We start from the raw sequence: 16,360 nt of genomic DNA on the forward strand, positions 1-16,360 counted from the left end.
GTGTGTGTGTGTGTGTGTGTGTGATTTGGATTTTTAACGTAGCTATAACAATTTTTCAGTCATATCGCTATGGCGTCTGCATTGCGGCAGTTTATAGTGATGTCTAGCACTGGGGCATCATGCCGCAGACATGATGTCCCACCCAGTCACATTATCCTGACACCAGGCCGACCAGTCCTAACATTAGCCTCTTAATGCTGAGCATCAAGCGAGGCAGTTGTTAGTACCATTTTTGTAACTCTTGAATGAAGGAATATAGTTGATTATTTCATTAAAATAATACCAGCAAAATATTAAATGTAAATGTAAAACACGAGAGGACGAAAATAAGTACGAAATCGGGTTGCTGTCCAAGAGCACAGTTGTAACCAACATCCATGAGTCACCAATGTAAACACATGTAGGTTTCTGGCACGAGGACAAATACACATCTGGTGTGCCTTCGATCATACCCTTCAAATGAACGAAAATAGAATTTTGATGCCTAACATATCTCTGGAATTTTAATCCTTGTGTTATATACAATCCATGGATGTAACCATGAACAGATGTGATACCGGCAATGACCAAGAAGTATGACGGTATATAGAGATCGTTGTAAAGACACTATATCTGCTAAATAGAGTATGCTTTGCCCATACGCAAACGCCATGACCAGATATTGATACGAGCATTTGGGTAACTTAAATACCCAAGAATGCTATAACTACCAGTTGTGGGTGACTATTTATCTTAATTCATGATATTTATAATAAAAAGAGAGAATAAGGTCAAGCATGGCCAAAAACAAAAGTGAGTTTATCTATGAGACCGTGACTATGGATGTTTATCATGATCTTTTCGGTACGTATATCACTTTTCATGCTTTCGTCAAGAGGTGCATATTTTCGAATCCTTTGCCACTGGACTAAAATCTTTGTTAGTGAATTCTTCCATGTTGTATGCAAGAATATAATACGTATAATCAGTAAAAGAAAGTCCCGAAAATGAAGTTGTATCTTCTTCGTAGAAACAACAAAAGAAAACAAAATGTTTCCTTTAAAAGTATTCTTCTAAACGTTAGAAGCATGCGTGGTGTTTAAAAATGATTTTCGTCGCTAGAAAACAAAATAAAGCGTATCAGAGAAAAACAAACAGAAAATCTCACCACATCCCAGAATTCAATATCAGGATTTTCTACTAAAATTGGCGAGACTGCAAACCAGAAGATAATAATATGGCCTATTTGTTGATAACTCGAATCTTCCATTATTTGATTAGATGAAAATAAACTGCAATTTTTAATTATTTATTTTAAAATTTAATTATATCCATGCTAATATTTGACTGAATGTGAACGTCATTATCGAGCATGCGTACGCGCAAATGCAGATGAAATGTGGACCTCGCTCGACATCAAGTGTCCTATCAAAAGTTCCTGCGGAGATCAACTGCGTGTATATTTAAAGAAGAAAGGAACTGAACAGAAAAATATCTCTAAATGTCTTTTATTTTCTAATGATGAACTAAATGTCACGAATACATTGAACTAAAATTGTAATTTTAACAGTCACTTTAATTTATGTAAGATTCTTGTGCTCCACTTATATGGGTTGAGAGGGTTGTTTTTAATATCGTGCACATTCAAACTGCTTTTGTGTACAACAAAATCAAACAAACTATGGGAAATGATATAAAATTTTCAAACACGCCACTTTTAACATTCCTATGCGTTAACAGGTAACTCCTTAGAAGAGAAAGTTTACTTAATCATGCTTCCACAATTTGCTTGAATAAATCTGGTTCCATTAATGACCACGTCTAACTTTTTTATTGACAGAAAGTGTTTTTTTTCTTTCTGTTCATAGCCGCGTTAAGTTTCAGTCGTGGTCTACATGTAAGTTTGGCACAATATCTAAAAGCTAAAAAGATGTTCTTTGGTTGAAACAAAACCTTAAGAACGTTATTAATTATTAACAGTTATTAGGTAAGAAAAGACTTCAAAATCATGGATTATACAAGAATTGATAAACGGTTTTAAACTTTGATTCCAGAAACGTGTGTCGCCATTGCAGTTGTTTTGTTTATTCTCTTGATAAACTATCAAATTTTACTATAACCATTGCCAAAGTTAGGTCCATATCAATGTGCAGGAGATGAAATACAGATCATTTAGTAGAAAAATTGAAATGTTAAAAATGCATCTTAATGGGTGGAAACGAATATGACATTTTGGTCTAGTCTGGGTTTTTTAAACACATGTCCATCTAGGAGTTGTGTACGTTTTCAAAAAGAAAACTTAAGTTCGAAGAAATTTTGAAATTATTTCTTTATTAATTTTCATGTCAAGTCAGCATAAAAAGTTAAATTCAAATTATTTATCATTCTGTGTTCTTTGTCTTATTTAAGGCGAATACAATTTTACAGATCTCACCGGTAATCGTCCAAAGTATTTTTAAAAAACAACATGAAAAATTAAAAAGGCGATAAAAAGACATTAAATGCAAAGTTAAATATATGTCAATTTAAACTGTATATTCTGGGGTCTTATTTTATCGACCATGTATCAGAATGGAGCATCACACGATTCGGATAATTTTCTCCTAGTTTCTGTGCGACTTAAAGGATAGCGAAGGAACAGCAGTGGAAACAATGTCACATGAAGACAGAAGCGCCACAGTCAGTCGTAAAAGCATAATAAAATATCGATGTACCATTATATAGATTGTACAGAAACACGTCTGATAAGGTGAAACACCGAAAGCTGAGAGCTATACCATAACGGAAGAGTCAAACGACGTAGGGGAGTTAAAAGAAAGACCAAACCAACGTTTTAGGATATCAAATGTAAAATAGAAATATTAGTTAGAAATATTAGTTAAGTTGTCTACAAGCATCAATAAATTCAGTTTGCAAAATGAAATTTTTCATATTGATGGCATAAAACTCAATACTTTACGACGGTCATTTTGATGCTCCAGTTTCATACGTTTCTCTTTGAAACTACAACAGTTGTCACAGACTAATTATTCAGGACCCTTTTCGACCTTGGAGAAGTCGATTTCGTCATCATTTTCGATGCTGTGTAATTTTAAAAGCGTGTTTAACTGGTCAATAATACAGAATTTCTTTGCAAATGACAAATAGACAATTTATTATAATTTTTTAAGGATATATAATTGACTCAAGCCGTCCATGGATAAAAGAACTGATCCAGGCCATCCATGGTGGATTGAATCGACCCATGCCATCCATGGTGGATTGAATCGACACAAGTGGTCCAAGGTGGACAGCATCAACCTACGCTATAGAATCGATCTACGATTTCCATGGCGGATACTGGCATTAAGTGTGCTTAGACGACAATAACAAAGTGTGCAACAAATAAAATCTGCCATTACGCAAGAAATACTTTTAAAAAAACACGCATGGTAATAAGGTTCCAGTTTCCTGATTTTCGTTATGTATTACATTGTAATAAGAATAAAATAATACGAAAAGAGTACGAAGAACTGAGCACACACACCACACCACCTCCACCCCCACCTTTGCAACGTTCCCTGGCTGCCAGTTCGATCCAGAATCAAGCAATAAATCTGTTCATCATGATACATTTAATTGACTGACTTCAGTCCAATACATCAATCTGACCTCACCCATGTGTACATTCCATCTAGAAACTTACGCAACTCTTCCGACACTCGCATTCTCATAGTTCCCACTGTTAAAACGAAATCATAATGAAAAACTTTTTTCTATTTTTTGCCTACCAAGGCCCAGCTACGTGCCCATAGATCTTAGACATAAGGACACTGTGATCTCATTCACGAGTGTTCTAGAAACTCACCTATGCGACTACAAGAACAGACTTAAAGACTTAATAATGCTTACTTCCTTAATTATTGTCAGCATGTTTTTGTTTTGTAATTTCATGCTATTTGTTGTTTGTAATCTTGTCGTCGTATAAGTTGTATGTGTTATTTAATATTGTATAGCGCTTAGGAGTTCTAATGATTAGGCGCTGTACCAAGTCCAAGTCATTTTTATTATTATTATTATTATTATTATTATTATTATTATTACGTTTGACGTTGTTGTTGTTGTGTTGTTGTTATTCATGCTGCTGTTCTTGTCCTTCCTGTGAAAAACAAGAAATAAAGGTGGCATGTCCTGTAATCGATACGTTTTGAACAATTTCGGCAAAAGTCAGAAAACCCCTTATTATGATATACGTTATATAGAGTGAAAATAAAAAATAGATCTGTTAGTGGCAATGAACGTGGATCATAACAAAAGATCTAGAGTTTTACGTTTCCATTTGATAAAGTTTTATAAGGCATAAAGAGAAAACAAGACTAGAACTCAGTTAAATACAGCTGTATACATTACCTTGCCAAATGTGGCGGCCCCTGCCGGTGTGAACTTTTCTTTCTTACACAGATCTAGATAATGAGCGTAGAGAACACAGCGTGGTAGACAAACTCCTTCCGCTCTCTCGTAGTTTTCTGATAACCTGTATAATAGAATAATATAAAGCTGAAATTTACGAGTTTATATGACTGCAAATATAATTTTGAGAAAAGCATACAAATATTCGCATCTAGCAATGTTGAAGGAACACGTAAAAGTAAAAACAAATGCAACAACAACTTTTATACATTTTATGAAATCAACACAACAGACAACATCAGTTCTTTCAATAGAAATTCAAGATAACTTTATGTGAATAATATGGGTGGGGAAAATAATCTACTCAGTTATTGAGAAATGTTCATGTATAATTCCATAATGGTTTCCCTTTAAACTCAACATCAACATGTTATACAATGCCTGTTATTTCTGTTTCAGAATACATTTTTTTAGAAGGTAAAAGAGAACTCTATGGGTACAATATTATAGCATTCAAGTAATTTTATATCTAAGTATTTACTTTCAGAAACTCGTGATCTTTCAACCACCCATTTCGATATTTAAGACCCGATTTTATTAACACAGCATAGGCCATAATTTGGCTACCTAAATATGATAGTAGTTTTAGTTCTTCATCCTTCTTGGAGCAGAGGTAGCGCACTTAGTAGAACGTCTGACACGTAAAGCAAATGTCACGAGTTCAATACCAACCAAGGCCATACCGGGTCGTCTGCCTCACTGTGTCCTTGGTAGAGTGTTTAGCTCCAATTTTGTATGCACAACAATAATATGCATATAAAACCTCTGAAATGAATCTTTATCCTTAATTATGATTGCATATAAGCCAAACGTTTCTACAAGAATATTTATTTAAAACTCAAAACGTAAAGAAACCATGAACCGTATATTTAACAAATTTTTATAGCAACAAGACAAGTTGTCATATGAGTGTCTTTCTCCAGTTATTGTGTATGCTGGAACTACTATCTGTCAGATGACTCACCTCACTTGAAACAACCCTCCTCGTGTTAGATTATCGCATTAGGCTTTTAAAACTGCGGGAGAATCACGAACTGACCATCTGTCAGCAGAGACATTTCTAAAGTGATTTATATTACCAAATCGTATACGTTCGAATACTGCTCCCCTTAAGTTCTCTGATGTGCTTGAAGAGAACTGATACTAAAAACAGGTCAGAGACCAACGCTTATTCCTGTCAATGATATATACATCCACAATATTGAATCCATTTGTAGGAAGAAAAAAATGCATGACGAGACGAGAAACTACTTTAAAACTTTTCAAGCCTAATAAGGAATATACTTGTGTTTTGATTATCCATAAGACAAAAATATGGGCTAGCACGAGATACACATCTGGTTCCGATAGGTGCAAACGATTGGTGTTTGGTTTGGTGGTGGTGGGAGTGGGTGGGTTGGGGGTGTTTACTCGTATCCTTTATCTTGCTAAATGTCTAAAATTACATTAATATTTTTAAAAATGTAAGGAATACATTGTAACTATTACTATGCAATAACTGTTAGGTCATGAAACATAAATAGCAATCTACTACGATTGTATTCATCATTAGAATCAGAAACATAAAGTGATAAAAACCGAGCCAGTCACCTCTTCGATTGGGCCAAATAGAGGTTATTGATTGTTTTAATGCCATTGATGACGTGGAAGTAAATTTATGGATACACACAAAATTGCATACGTGTTTTGTTCTGAGTCGGAAAGAACAAGTTTCATATTACGGAGGGATACATCGAGGCCGTCACGCCGTTACGTATTCAACTGCCATAACAAACGAGTTCTTTGCCCGGTTTCAAATACAAAACTTGAACGCGGTTTTATATTTATTATATACCTTCTTTTAATGTGTGATTGCACTGGAGTAATTTATATCGATATTTAAGCAGTCATTTTTAGCTTTATTGTAATGAATGAAATTCAAAACAATAATTTTGATTTATGAACGTTTGATTCACTGCGAAAGGAAACACGGACAGCGGAAGCAATATGCGAGGAAGAAGTTAGCCGACGCACCCTCCCGCCTGGGGAGAAATAATAGATCTTCTTAGGGCTACAAATTGCCATTTATCTAAGGGGACCAGTTTGGCTTGGTTTCCCAATTCGATAAAACCACACAAAATTGACTTGATAGTTTCGGTTGCCTGCATCAAAATTTTAACCCAATTACCTAACAGTGACTAAACTTTTATTTGTCGCTTAGACAATTAGAAAAGCAAAATTGTTTGGGCATCTCACTATGTACACTATGTACTAGTACTATTTCAATTGTTAGGTATTAGGAAAATTATCAGACTCATTTGAATTTGACTCAGTTGCACAGGTGGCTCACACAATATTGGTTGTTAGGGTCCATTTACAAACAACTGGACATAATTTGGCTAAGTACGGGCGGGTTGTCCGATGCCGGAACTCCCCTCCACTTTCCACGTCCGGACATTCGTATAAAGGGCGGAGATGTGGAACGAATTCCACCTGCCTAATATTTGTGTCCCAGTGTGACGTCATTGTCACCAACCAATCGCGACTGACGTTACAACTGCATTGGTCGACACCACAGTGATTGGTAAACAGAAACTTTATTTTAGTATCATCAGTGCGTGGGTCCATTTCCACTCATGAAACAGCCCTCCAATCAGACCGCAATGGGAACCAAAAGGACCCGCGGGTGAAGGCTATAATTACCAGTGTACCTTGTACACACAAACGCCTGGGGGATGAAGCTCTTTTTCCTTCCCCCAGGATCAATTATCAGGCCGCTGTGCGACCATTAAGCCAACTAACTAATCGCTGCGTCTAAAAATATCTATGCGCGGACCTCAAAGAAGGCAACTAAGTAGTTCGAATCGGGTCGTGGGATACAGTAATACGGACTGAACAAGTGTATTGATCAAGCATGTAAGGTCCAGTGGGTATGTACATGGGCTATTTCAACATTTCTTTTATATAGTCCATTTAATTCCTATGACAACCTGTTTTTAAAGTTTTAAAAATTTCACTTGTTAAAGGAAACCACCAAGTCTCGTCATCATTGCTTTTGACATACAAAACTAACGCATATCATGGATTTTTTTACACAAAATTTATTTAAAGGGTTTCTTCTTTCTGATTTGTATTTATGCTATCAATTGTACATTTTGTATACGCATGTATAATTTGCTTCTCTCCATAACTAATTCCAACCATGTATCTACAAGGTCACCATGAAAGACTATTTATAGAAGGGATAATTTTAAAGAGAAATCGACAAATTAAAACATAATCTGCTGTCTAAGATATTTTTGACTTTGACACAAGCCATGTACTTTGCATGACCAGTTCATAAATACGAACGTATGTTCCTAATGTAGGTCAGTTCAAGGTGCAGAACAGTAAACAATGCATGCAGTGGCGTTCCGGGTGACACCATCAGCGGGGTAGGTGACACCAAAATGATTGTCTATAATAATAAAAAAAATTGTGCAGGACGGAGGTCCATGAGGGTGGCAGCATGAGTTACCGCACATGACTGTCTATAACATGTTTGAACTCTTGTGCAGGAAGGAGGTCCACTGGGGTGACACCATGAGTTACCGTACTGGGTGACATCAACCCTAGTGACGCCACTGAAGGTATGAAGTCAAATCATTCGTACCACCTTTGCTATTTGTACAAGACAAAAACATGTCTCAGATGTATGTCGGATAGATCAAACAATTTTGTTCGCCCGAAATGGCTTCGCTATAAAGAAACGACAATCTTGCAAGACTACCCCAACTATTTCTACCATTGGATTGACAGTATGACTGTCCGATATGTTGCTAATGAAAAATAGGTACATGCATTCGCAACTTCTCGGTCAAGCCTTGTTTCTCAAATATCCAAGGTGTTCCGAATCTCAGCTATCGGCATTTACGTTCTCGTTAAGATTGTATATCGAAAAATTTCAACGTTTCTCTTGTAGTTACCTTCCCTTATTAGAAAATCATCTTCTATTGAAATATTGCTAGATTTAATGGATTTTGAGAAAAAGTCGAACTACTGTGTTGTAATTGGAAACAACTGACAACAACACAAACAGATGGCACTCAGATGCATCAGACCTGAAAAAGTATCAATGATTTTGACGACGTTTGGTTCAAAATGTATGAAAATAGAGCGACAAGTACTAAAATGGTTGGAGTTCAATGCTTGTCATTATGATTATGGAATTTTTCAATAAGTGTTAGATTAATAGAAAATTCCTTTGTAAGTGTAGTCATCTCTATTACAGGACACCTACACACAGGTAAGATATGTTATTAAATTTAACATTCATCTCTCTCTCTCTCTCTCTCTCTCTCTCTCCATCTGACACCTGTCCACTAGTCCACTTGGCAGTACCAATAGTGTCTTTTAAAGACGGGTTTCAATTGTAGATGTTAAAATTAAAAGTTTTATTCCAGTTTCAGAGGAGATTCTTGCATTATGTTTACACGATTTCAGAACTAACCTCTCGAAGAGGGCCGTAGAAAGCGATCACGGGCCCTGGGGAAAGACACACCCGGGCCTTTCCTAGTTTTTGTTCAAAAATGTTTTTCTTTCTAAAATTAAAAAGTGTTGTTCGGCCAGGACCCTTTTACGTGGATATATCTCCGGTCGCCCCTCCCTCTTTTGTCGGCCCTGCTCTCAAACAATCTGATAACACCACGACAGTCTAAAACACTCTACATATTTGTCGATAGACGGGTACCTACGGTATGTCTCCAGCGCTACTTATGCAAAACGCTGAACCTTAACACGATCCGATGTCCCTGGTGCGCTTAAAAACCGGTAAGCCACTGACTTTAGCTATCAAAGCAAATACTTATTCAAGATTTTGCAAGTGCTGAGATGTCTTGGTTTAAAAGTTTGATCTGTTGGTGATCTCTTGAGATTATTTGGAATTTGAAATATCTGACACTATTTTGACTTATTTACAATGTATATTCTATTCGTGAGAGATTCTTGTTTTGAACATTTTTCTGTATAATAAGGGTTATATGTTATTTAAAGGAAAAGAAGAAGCAAAGTTACTTTTAAAATGTAAATATTATTTTAAAACTAAGTAAAATATATAACAAATCCAAACAGTGAATATATATCGCATATTATTTATTTAAATTGGCCTCACCTAGTCCAAGAAAGTTGTCATACATGTAAACTTCGGTGCCTACGTATATTTTCTTACTAAGACTCTTTGTGTCATATCGCTTAGGTGGCCTACTGGTTAGAGCGTCCGCCTCGGATGCGGGGGGTCGTGGGTTCGATCCCCGGCCAAGTCATACCAGACTTATAAAAATGATACTAACAGCTGTCTCGCTTGGCGCTCAACATTAAGAGGTTAGTGTTAGGACTGGTCGGCCTGGTGTCAGGATAATGTGACTGGGTGGGACATCATGCTAGATGTCTGCGGCATTATGCCCCAGTTCTAGACATCACTATAAACTGCCACACTGCAGACATCGTAGCGATATGACTGAAAAATTGTTAAAGCTACGTTAAAAATCGAAATCACGCACAAACGCTCTTTGTGTCCCAGTCGAAGTTTCCAGTCGATATAATCATTCTCCATCTTTATTTGGGTATTTTTTTGAAAATACTAAAAATGATATAGTGTCCTACCCAGTTTACAATTTTTATAAAATAATAATAAGTAAGATGATAAATGTTCATTCGTCAAGGTGGTTAAATCTGCATTAAGCATGCCAGTGGGGAGTCCTATAGGAGCCCCATTATTGTAATTACTGTCAATCCATAATAGCAAGGTGATTCCATTAGCATTGATCATCTGAGTACAAATACCTTCAGCAGCACACTACAGGAATTACAGTCAAACCATTTCCAGTAATATTGTTTTAGTCATTTTCAAGTATATTTTTCTCGCTATCAATCGCATTCTGTTATTTGCTGAAAATATACGTGAAGTGATAAAAATGACTACTTCCAATTTCCACCCTGACTCATACTAGGGCCTTCTGGGACAGAAGGACAACAGTTTCACAGGTGTCTTCCTCAGTATTGTCCATATTCATTCCAGCGATTCTACACTGTCTGCTGTTAGAGGGGAATGCTGGAGCTAATTAATAGTCTTGTTTAGTACAGTATGACACTTCATTTGAAAAGTTTAGGTCTTGAAACGTTTTACTTTGTTAAAATCCGTGTTGGAATGCCAGTCACGCTGTTGAAGCTTGCTTCAAACAAATACGGATGTCTGATAAATGCTATACTATGGAGGTGTATTTGTACATCTTCACAACATCTTTGTCGAATGAACAACATTAAAAATGGCAATTAAGTAACATCTTAGTTTTATATTTTTGTTGTATTGGAAACGCCTTGAATGGATCTGAAAACAGGAAACTTACGATCTTAACTTAAAGAGGAATTGGTCTATTGCCATGTAGTTTTACTTTAGACCATAGACTAAATCATTTTTATTTGTCTCACCACTGTCAGAAAATACAATAAACGAAAAAATAAATAGTTTTAAAGTGACGATCTTTTGAAGCCGTGCTAAAGAAGGTTTAGTATGAACTTGGTTACCTTAGTGGTTAATTTAGTCCACTTACAAATGTACGCACATTATAGATAGGAAGAAAGAACGAAATCAATTACACTTAATGTCATTATTTTTACGTATTCTTGTAATGACATGAATGTATTAAATCAGATGGTCTATGCTAATCTGAACTATGAAAAAATGACAGACTGACCATAATCCTTGATAATTATTCATTACTGTTGGTTCAAATATAGGAATGCGAAACTAAAGATACTGAATATATACATAACTCTTTCATATAATTGATTTCTAATACGTTGCTGTTGCTTTGTCATTGAACATATTTCTTTAAAAATAAGTCTAACTCAACGAAAGAAACTAGATTCCAAAAATACTGAGTTGTACAAGCTTTGATAATTAATAGATCAGATTGAAATATGAAGAAAGAAGGTAAGTTAAAGGACACTTTTTTTAAAACAATTTTTATGTTAAACGAAAACCTCAAAATAATTTTACTGCCTTGTAAAGGCGATAGAATCAGTCATAACTTCTTCCAGCTGAGTATTTTCTCTCAATGCAGTTTATAACAACAACCTAGTCATCTCCTTATTTATAATGGGGTTCGTAACAGTAACCAAAACCGATTAATGAATAATTCATACAGAGAGTTAACACTCAAAAGACATTATAAATTTGTATCTGCCATTGTAATATCTAGGCAATGGTTTCAGAACTTCGCATCGCCTTCCATTTCGATTCCTGGGCAAGGTGATCAGGTCTCGATAAAGTCATGAACGCTGCCAGAGTGTTAAGAAAATAACTACGGAACGAAAATATGGTTTATAATACCTAATCTTTATGCGCTTCACGGGTAATGTTGGTTCCGCTCTACAGTAATTATGTACTTCAAAGAGAGGGGCCATTACAAGGTGGAGTTGTTCGCATTAGCAACAAGCACAGTAACGATAATGTTGGCATACGTCTATGCTACTTTCATGTTGTGTAACAAAATTTTAGTTATATGTGGTAATAATGGAAGCTGTGCACTGTCTAAAGCTGACAGTTATCAAAAAATTTACACTAACCTTAGAGTTATTAAAATAGGGAAATTACTTTTGCCAGCGTAGATAATACCAGCTTATTAAAGTACAATTAATGAATTACAAAATGCATATAAAGTAAAATACATTATCGGCTATTTTTACTTTGCTCAACTAACCTTTGAAATCCAGCAAGTGAGCATGACCAGGTGGAACATGGAGTCTTTTGAGAGGTGCGCATATCCAGTAAGGCGAAACTGTATACTCACTAACCCAGCTTATACACATCATGCCAAACTGTATACTCAATAACCCAACTTACACAAATCATGCCAAACTGTATACTCAATAACCCAACTTATACACATCATTCCACACTGTATACTCAATATCCCAAATTACATCATGCCAATCTGTATACTCAATAACCCAACTTACACACATCATACACCGAAACAAAGGGAATTACAAATTATTGTAACACTTCCTAAGATCAACAAAAACTTTCTTCTTCTTAGCCAGATTAATCCTACAGGTTACGCTACTAGTGCGCCAGTGAATAGGTATGAAATAAATGAATGACAGCTGTTTGAATATGTAGTGACGTAAGGTTTTACATGACGACAGAACCTGAGTCCAGTATACACGTTTAATAAGGATCAAGCTGTTGAAACTAATTCAGCCCAGTTCAATATCAACCATGGGAACGGACTAGTATCCAATGGATATCACGCAATATGTAGAAAAACAATTAATATTATATCTCTAATTCCCATGTACGACGTCGGCTAAAACGAAATCATGTGATTTGCGATAATTTATGATACTGCAGCGTAATGACTTCATATGGAAGTTTTAAATATCGTCGAGTAGTCCAAATGGTTTTACAATAATGAAACATGCTGAATTTCAAAAACTCAGTATTAAGTCACGTAATAAAACAAATACGTGCCTTTGTTTGGGATTAATATAAAGACTTATGACTATATATATATATATATATATATATATATATATATATATATATATATATATATATATATATATATATATATATATATATATATATATATATATATATATATATATTGGAATTGTGCTGAACATGAAACAGTGTATGGGCTATCGGAATTGTGCTGACCCTTATGAGCATGGCTGTCGTACTAAATATTAAACTGTTCTGCTCACAAAGTGTACTTTGTTCCTGACCACTTAGTCTTTTAATACACGAATATGTTTACTTTAATGCAAATGTGGGAAGAGTTTATTCGCAGAGATTATGTATGGTTTCTTGTCGTGTATGACAGAAGAATACGCCTCATTGCTGTTGTTAAGGAAGTACTTGAACGTAGATTCATAGGTAAATAAGTTAACATCTCTCTCTCTCTCTCTCTCTCTCTCTCTCTCTCTCTCTCAATATATGAAATATGTAATTGAATTACCAGTGAAGTGTCTTGGCGACCTGGGAATGTTTCTGGGAATTCTGTTCTGAACTGGTTTTCGAAAATTCTTTGTTGTCTTCCTCTTCGCCCCAGTCTGAAATGTATGAAAAGTCAGATTATGTCAAACTTTCAATGTACTTGTTCTCATCTATACTGATATAGCATCGTTTTCACATATATTAATATAGCGTTGTTCACACATAAACTGATACTGCAGTGTTATCACATATACTGATATTGCAACCTTCCTGGATCCGAGATCCAAAATGTGAAAAAAATGCCGCTTTGAAGAATATTTAAAATCTTTCAAAATGAATTTACGCACTCTTTAAATACATTGAGGGTTTTCTACCCAATATTTGCAGATTTCTTTTAGCTTTATAGATCTGGCACCGGAAAAGGTATATTTACATTTTTGAGGAAACGCTGGCATAGGTGACCAGAACAGCATATTACTGTCACTTAATGCATCAGGATAATGTATTCCTTTAGAATCATTCTTTCTTGTGTTTTAGTCAAAATTTTTAACGTTGTATTATGAATGTGTTTCGTTATTCAGTTCAGACATGATTATTTCGATCATATTTCGTTCGTCTGAATATAAATTATGTCAGACATATCGTGTCCTCCTTGGACAGGTCGCTGCCCCACCCTTCAACTTGGAATACCACCATTGCTTCCGAATCTGATAGTGTTGGATCTCTCTCTATCAATACACTCTATGGAATGCAATTCAAACTGATGGAAAGGACATCTAATTTATAAAAACGACAATTCTGAAAAAGTCCAACCAAAGGATTCTGAAATTCTGTAAAAGTAGAAAACGAACTCAGACAAACACACACAAACAAATTTATCTTATACAGTCACTAGCCAAAGAAAGCAACACGCTTCCGTTCTAAAAGGTGTTTACTGAACAGAACGTTTACTGCTTTTATGTAATAATAATTATAATAAACCCAACAACAACAACAACAATAATAATAATAATAATGATAATAATAATAATGAACATAATAATAATAAACATAAACCTAATAATAATAATAATAATAATAATAATAATAATAATAATAATAATAATAATGATAATAATAATAATAAAAATAATAGTCAGAAATATTATTAAGGTGTTTTTCTATATCGTCTTCAGTTGCAAAGGGACGATTCTTTATTGGCATATGCCCATGACTTCCGATTCTGATGCACAGCATATTATCTCGTGCACGTGCAATGGTATTTTTTATTTTAAAAAATTAGTTATGTTTTCGTTCGTGTGTTCTTCAGCCTTAGGTTCCTGATCTCAGGATTAATGTATGACGCACGCAATTATGACGTATTTTGATAGGCGATAAGCATAAAAAATGTGTAATAAATATGACATACATTTGGCACATATCTTCGAATTATTTTTAAGATCAGAAAAGAATAATTGGTAATTGTTATACAAGGAATTCAGAAACATACTGTGGTTAGTAATTTATAGCAAAATATCATCGTTTAGGTTACCATTAGGACAAATTTAGCCGTTGGCAGAAGGGTTTAAAACAGTCGCAACTTGGCGGTCAATGTTGTGAATCGTACATATGGCAAAATTTTGTTTCGCTGAAATAGTTGAGTTGTTCCGGATGAGTTTTAAGAAAGAGCAAAGAAAAAAGTTACTAGTGGTCAAAACCTTCTAAAATACAAGCCTTTAACCATCTACAGGACTCACGGTACTAATTCTGTTCCCATAGTAAACCTATGCAAACACAACGATATTAAACATTCAATAACTTTAGATTTCTGGGTACTTATGATCAAACCTATATTTATTAGCATAGATGAAACCTGGACGTCAGCTTCTGTGTAGAGGAAATGATATAAACCGCAGCATTTTCTGGACGTGCATGTGTTTGAAACATGTGCTTTCAATTCCGCACCAAAGAGTCAAGTGCTAATTTTAGTAATGAGTGTTCCGAACTCAAGACTATTATAGGACTGGCATTCCATCAATAAAACAATGTCTCTATTCTTTTTTCACTTACAACTAGGATAAGCTCGCAAAAGATTGTTTTTCCTAAGACACGAATTACATTATTAACCAATCCTGGTCAGCCAAACCCATAGAAACTCTATTTTATGTTCACCCATTTCCAGGCTGGTTCCCATTTTCTATATCATTAGTACCTTGTGTCCTTCAGATGTGAGAAACTAAATGCGGTTGTACTGCAATCACAACTTCTTCCAAAAACACTTCTAATTTTTTATACTACACGATTAGCCCATGTTAACGTCCACTTAAATATGTTCATACCCATGCCTCGTTTTAAAGAAACTGAACATTTATATTTTGACCGATAATGATCCATTGCTCTCATATTTTCACCGATCGTGAGGGGATTGAAGACACGTTCGTTATGACGCACTTCGTAGTGTTAATCAACTTTGTCTCCAAATGGCGAAGTTTTCAATAGATGTGGTGCATATCTTGGTCGCCAGGGAGGCAAATCCTTGGATAAGGACAGACGATCTGTGTTTTGTACCAGGACTGTTAAATAGCTAATTAATACTGCATCCTTTCTCGCGCACACCGACAAGTGTTTGTCTGGAGCAAGCATGAAACCTTTTGCATCAAATCATTTACTTGAAGGCTGAGACACGAATACTCTTTCTTGAAAACACTGCTTTCAAACTGATAGATCACTTCACAACTGACATACACATCCATCCATATGAACTCTTTTGGAATGAATGCACGAATAGAGCCATCTGGGTCTTAAAATCGCGCGTTTTGTACAACATTTATTTTATTTTTGTAGCACATGTTGATGGTGATGTTGCAAGATTCAAAGTTCTTACTAAACATCAGCTTGGATTGTATAATGTAAATTTAAACAATACAAAATCCAGTCAATAGGGTTACTTGAAATATTATTTCGCGTATTTCGTGTAAGCAAGCTCTTTTATCC

At 35.3% G+C, this 16,360-nt stretch overlaps 1 protein-coding gene across 1 annotated transcript in view; it reads right to left on the reverse strand.

Moving 5' to 3' along the window:
* LOC149787788 (DNA-binding protein RFX6-like) overlaps positions 1-16,360 on the reverse strand; it is a 66,957-nt gene that overhangs the window by 40,573 nt on the left and 10,024 nt on the right. The window contains exons 2-3 of the mRNA XM_089975669.1: positions 13,410-13,503; positions 4,369-4,492 (exon numbers count right to left, since the gene is read on the reverse strand). Of these exons, the coding sequence (XP_089831795.1) occupies positions 4,369-4,492; positions 13,410-13,503 (218 nt within the window). The remainder of the gene's footprint in view (positions 1-4,368; positions 4,493-13,409; positions 13,504-16,360) is intronic.

Source organism: Sinohyriopsis cumingii, chromosome 11 (assembly GCF_028554795.1).
Source record: "Sinohyriopsis cumingii isolate HCF-2022 chromosome 11, ASM2855479v2, whole genome shotgun sequence".
NCBI lineage: Eukaryota > Metazoa > Mollusca > Bivalvia > Unionida > Unionidae > Sinohyriopsis > Sinohyriopsis cumingii.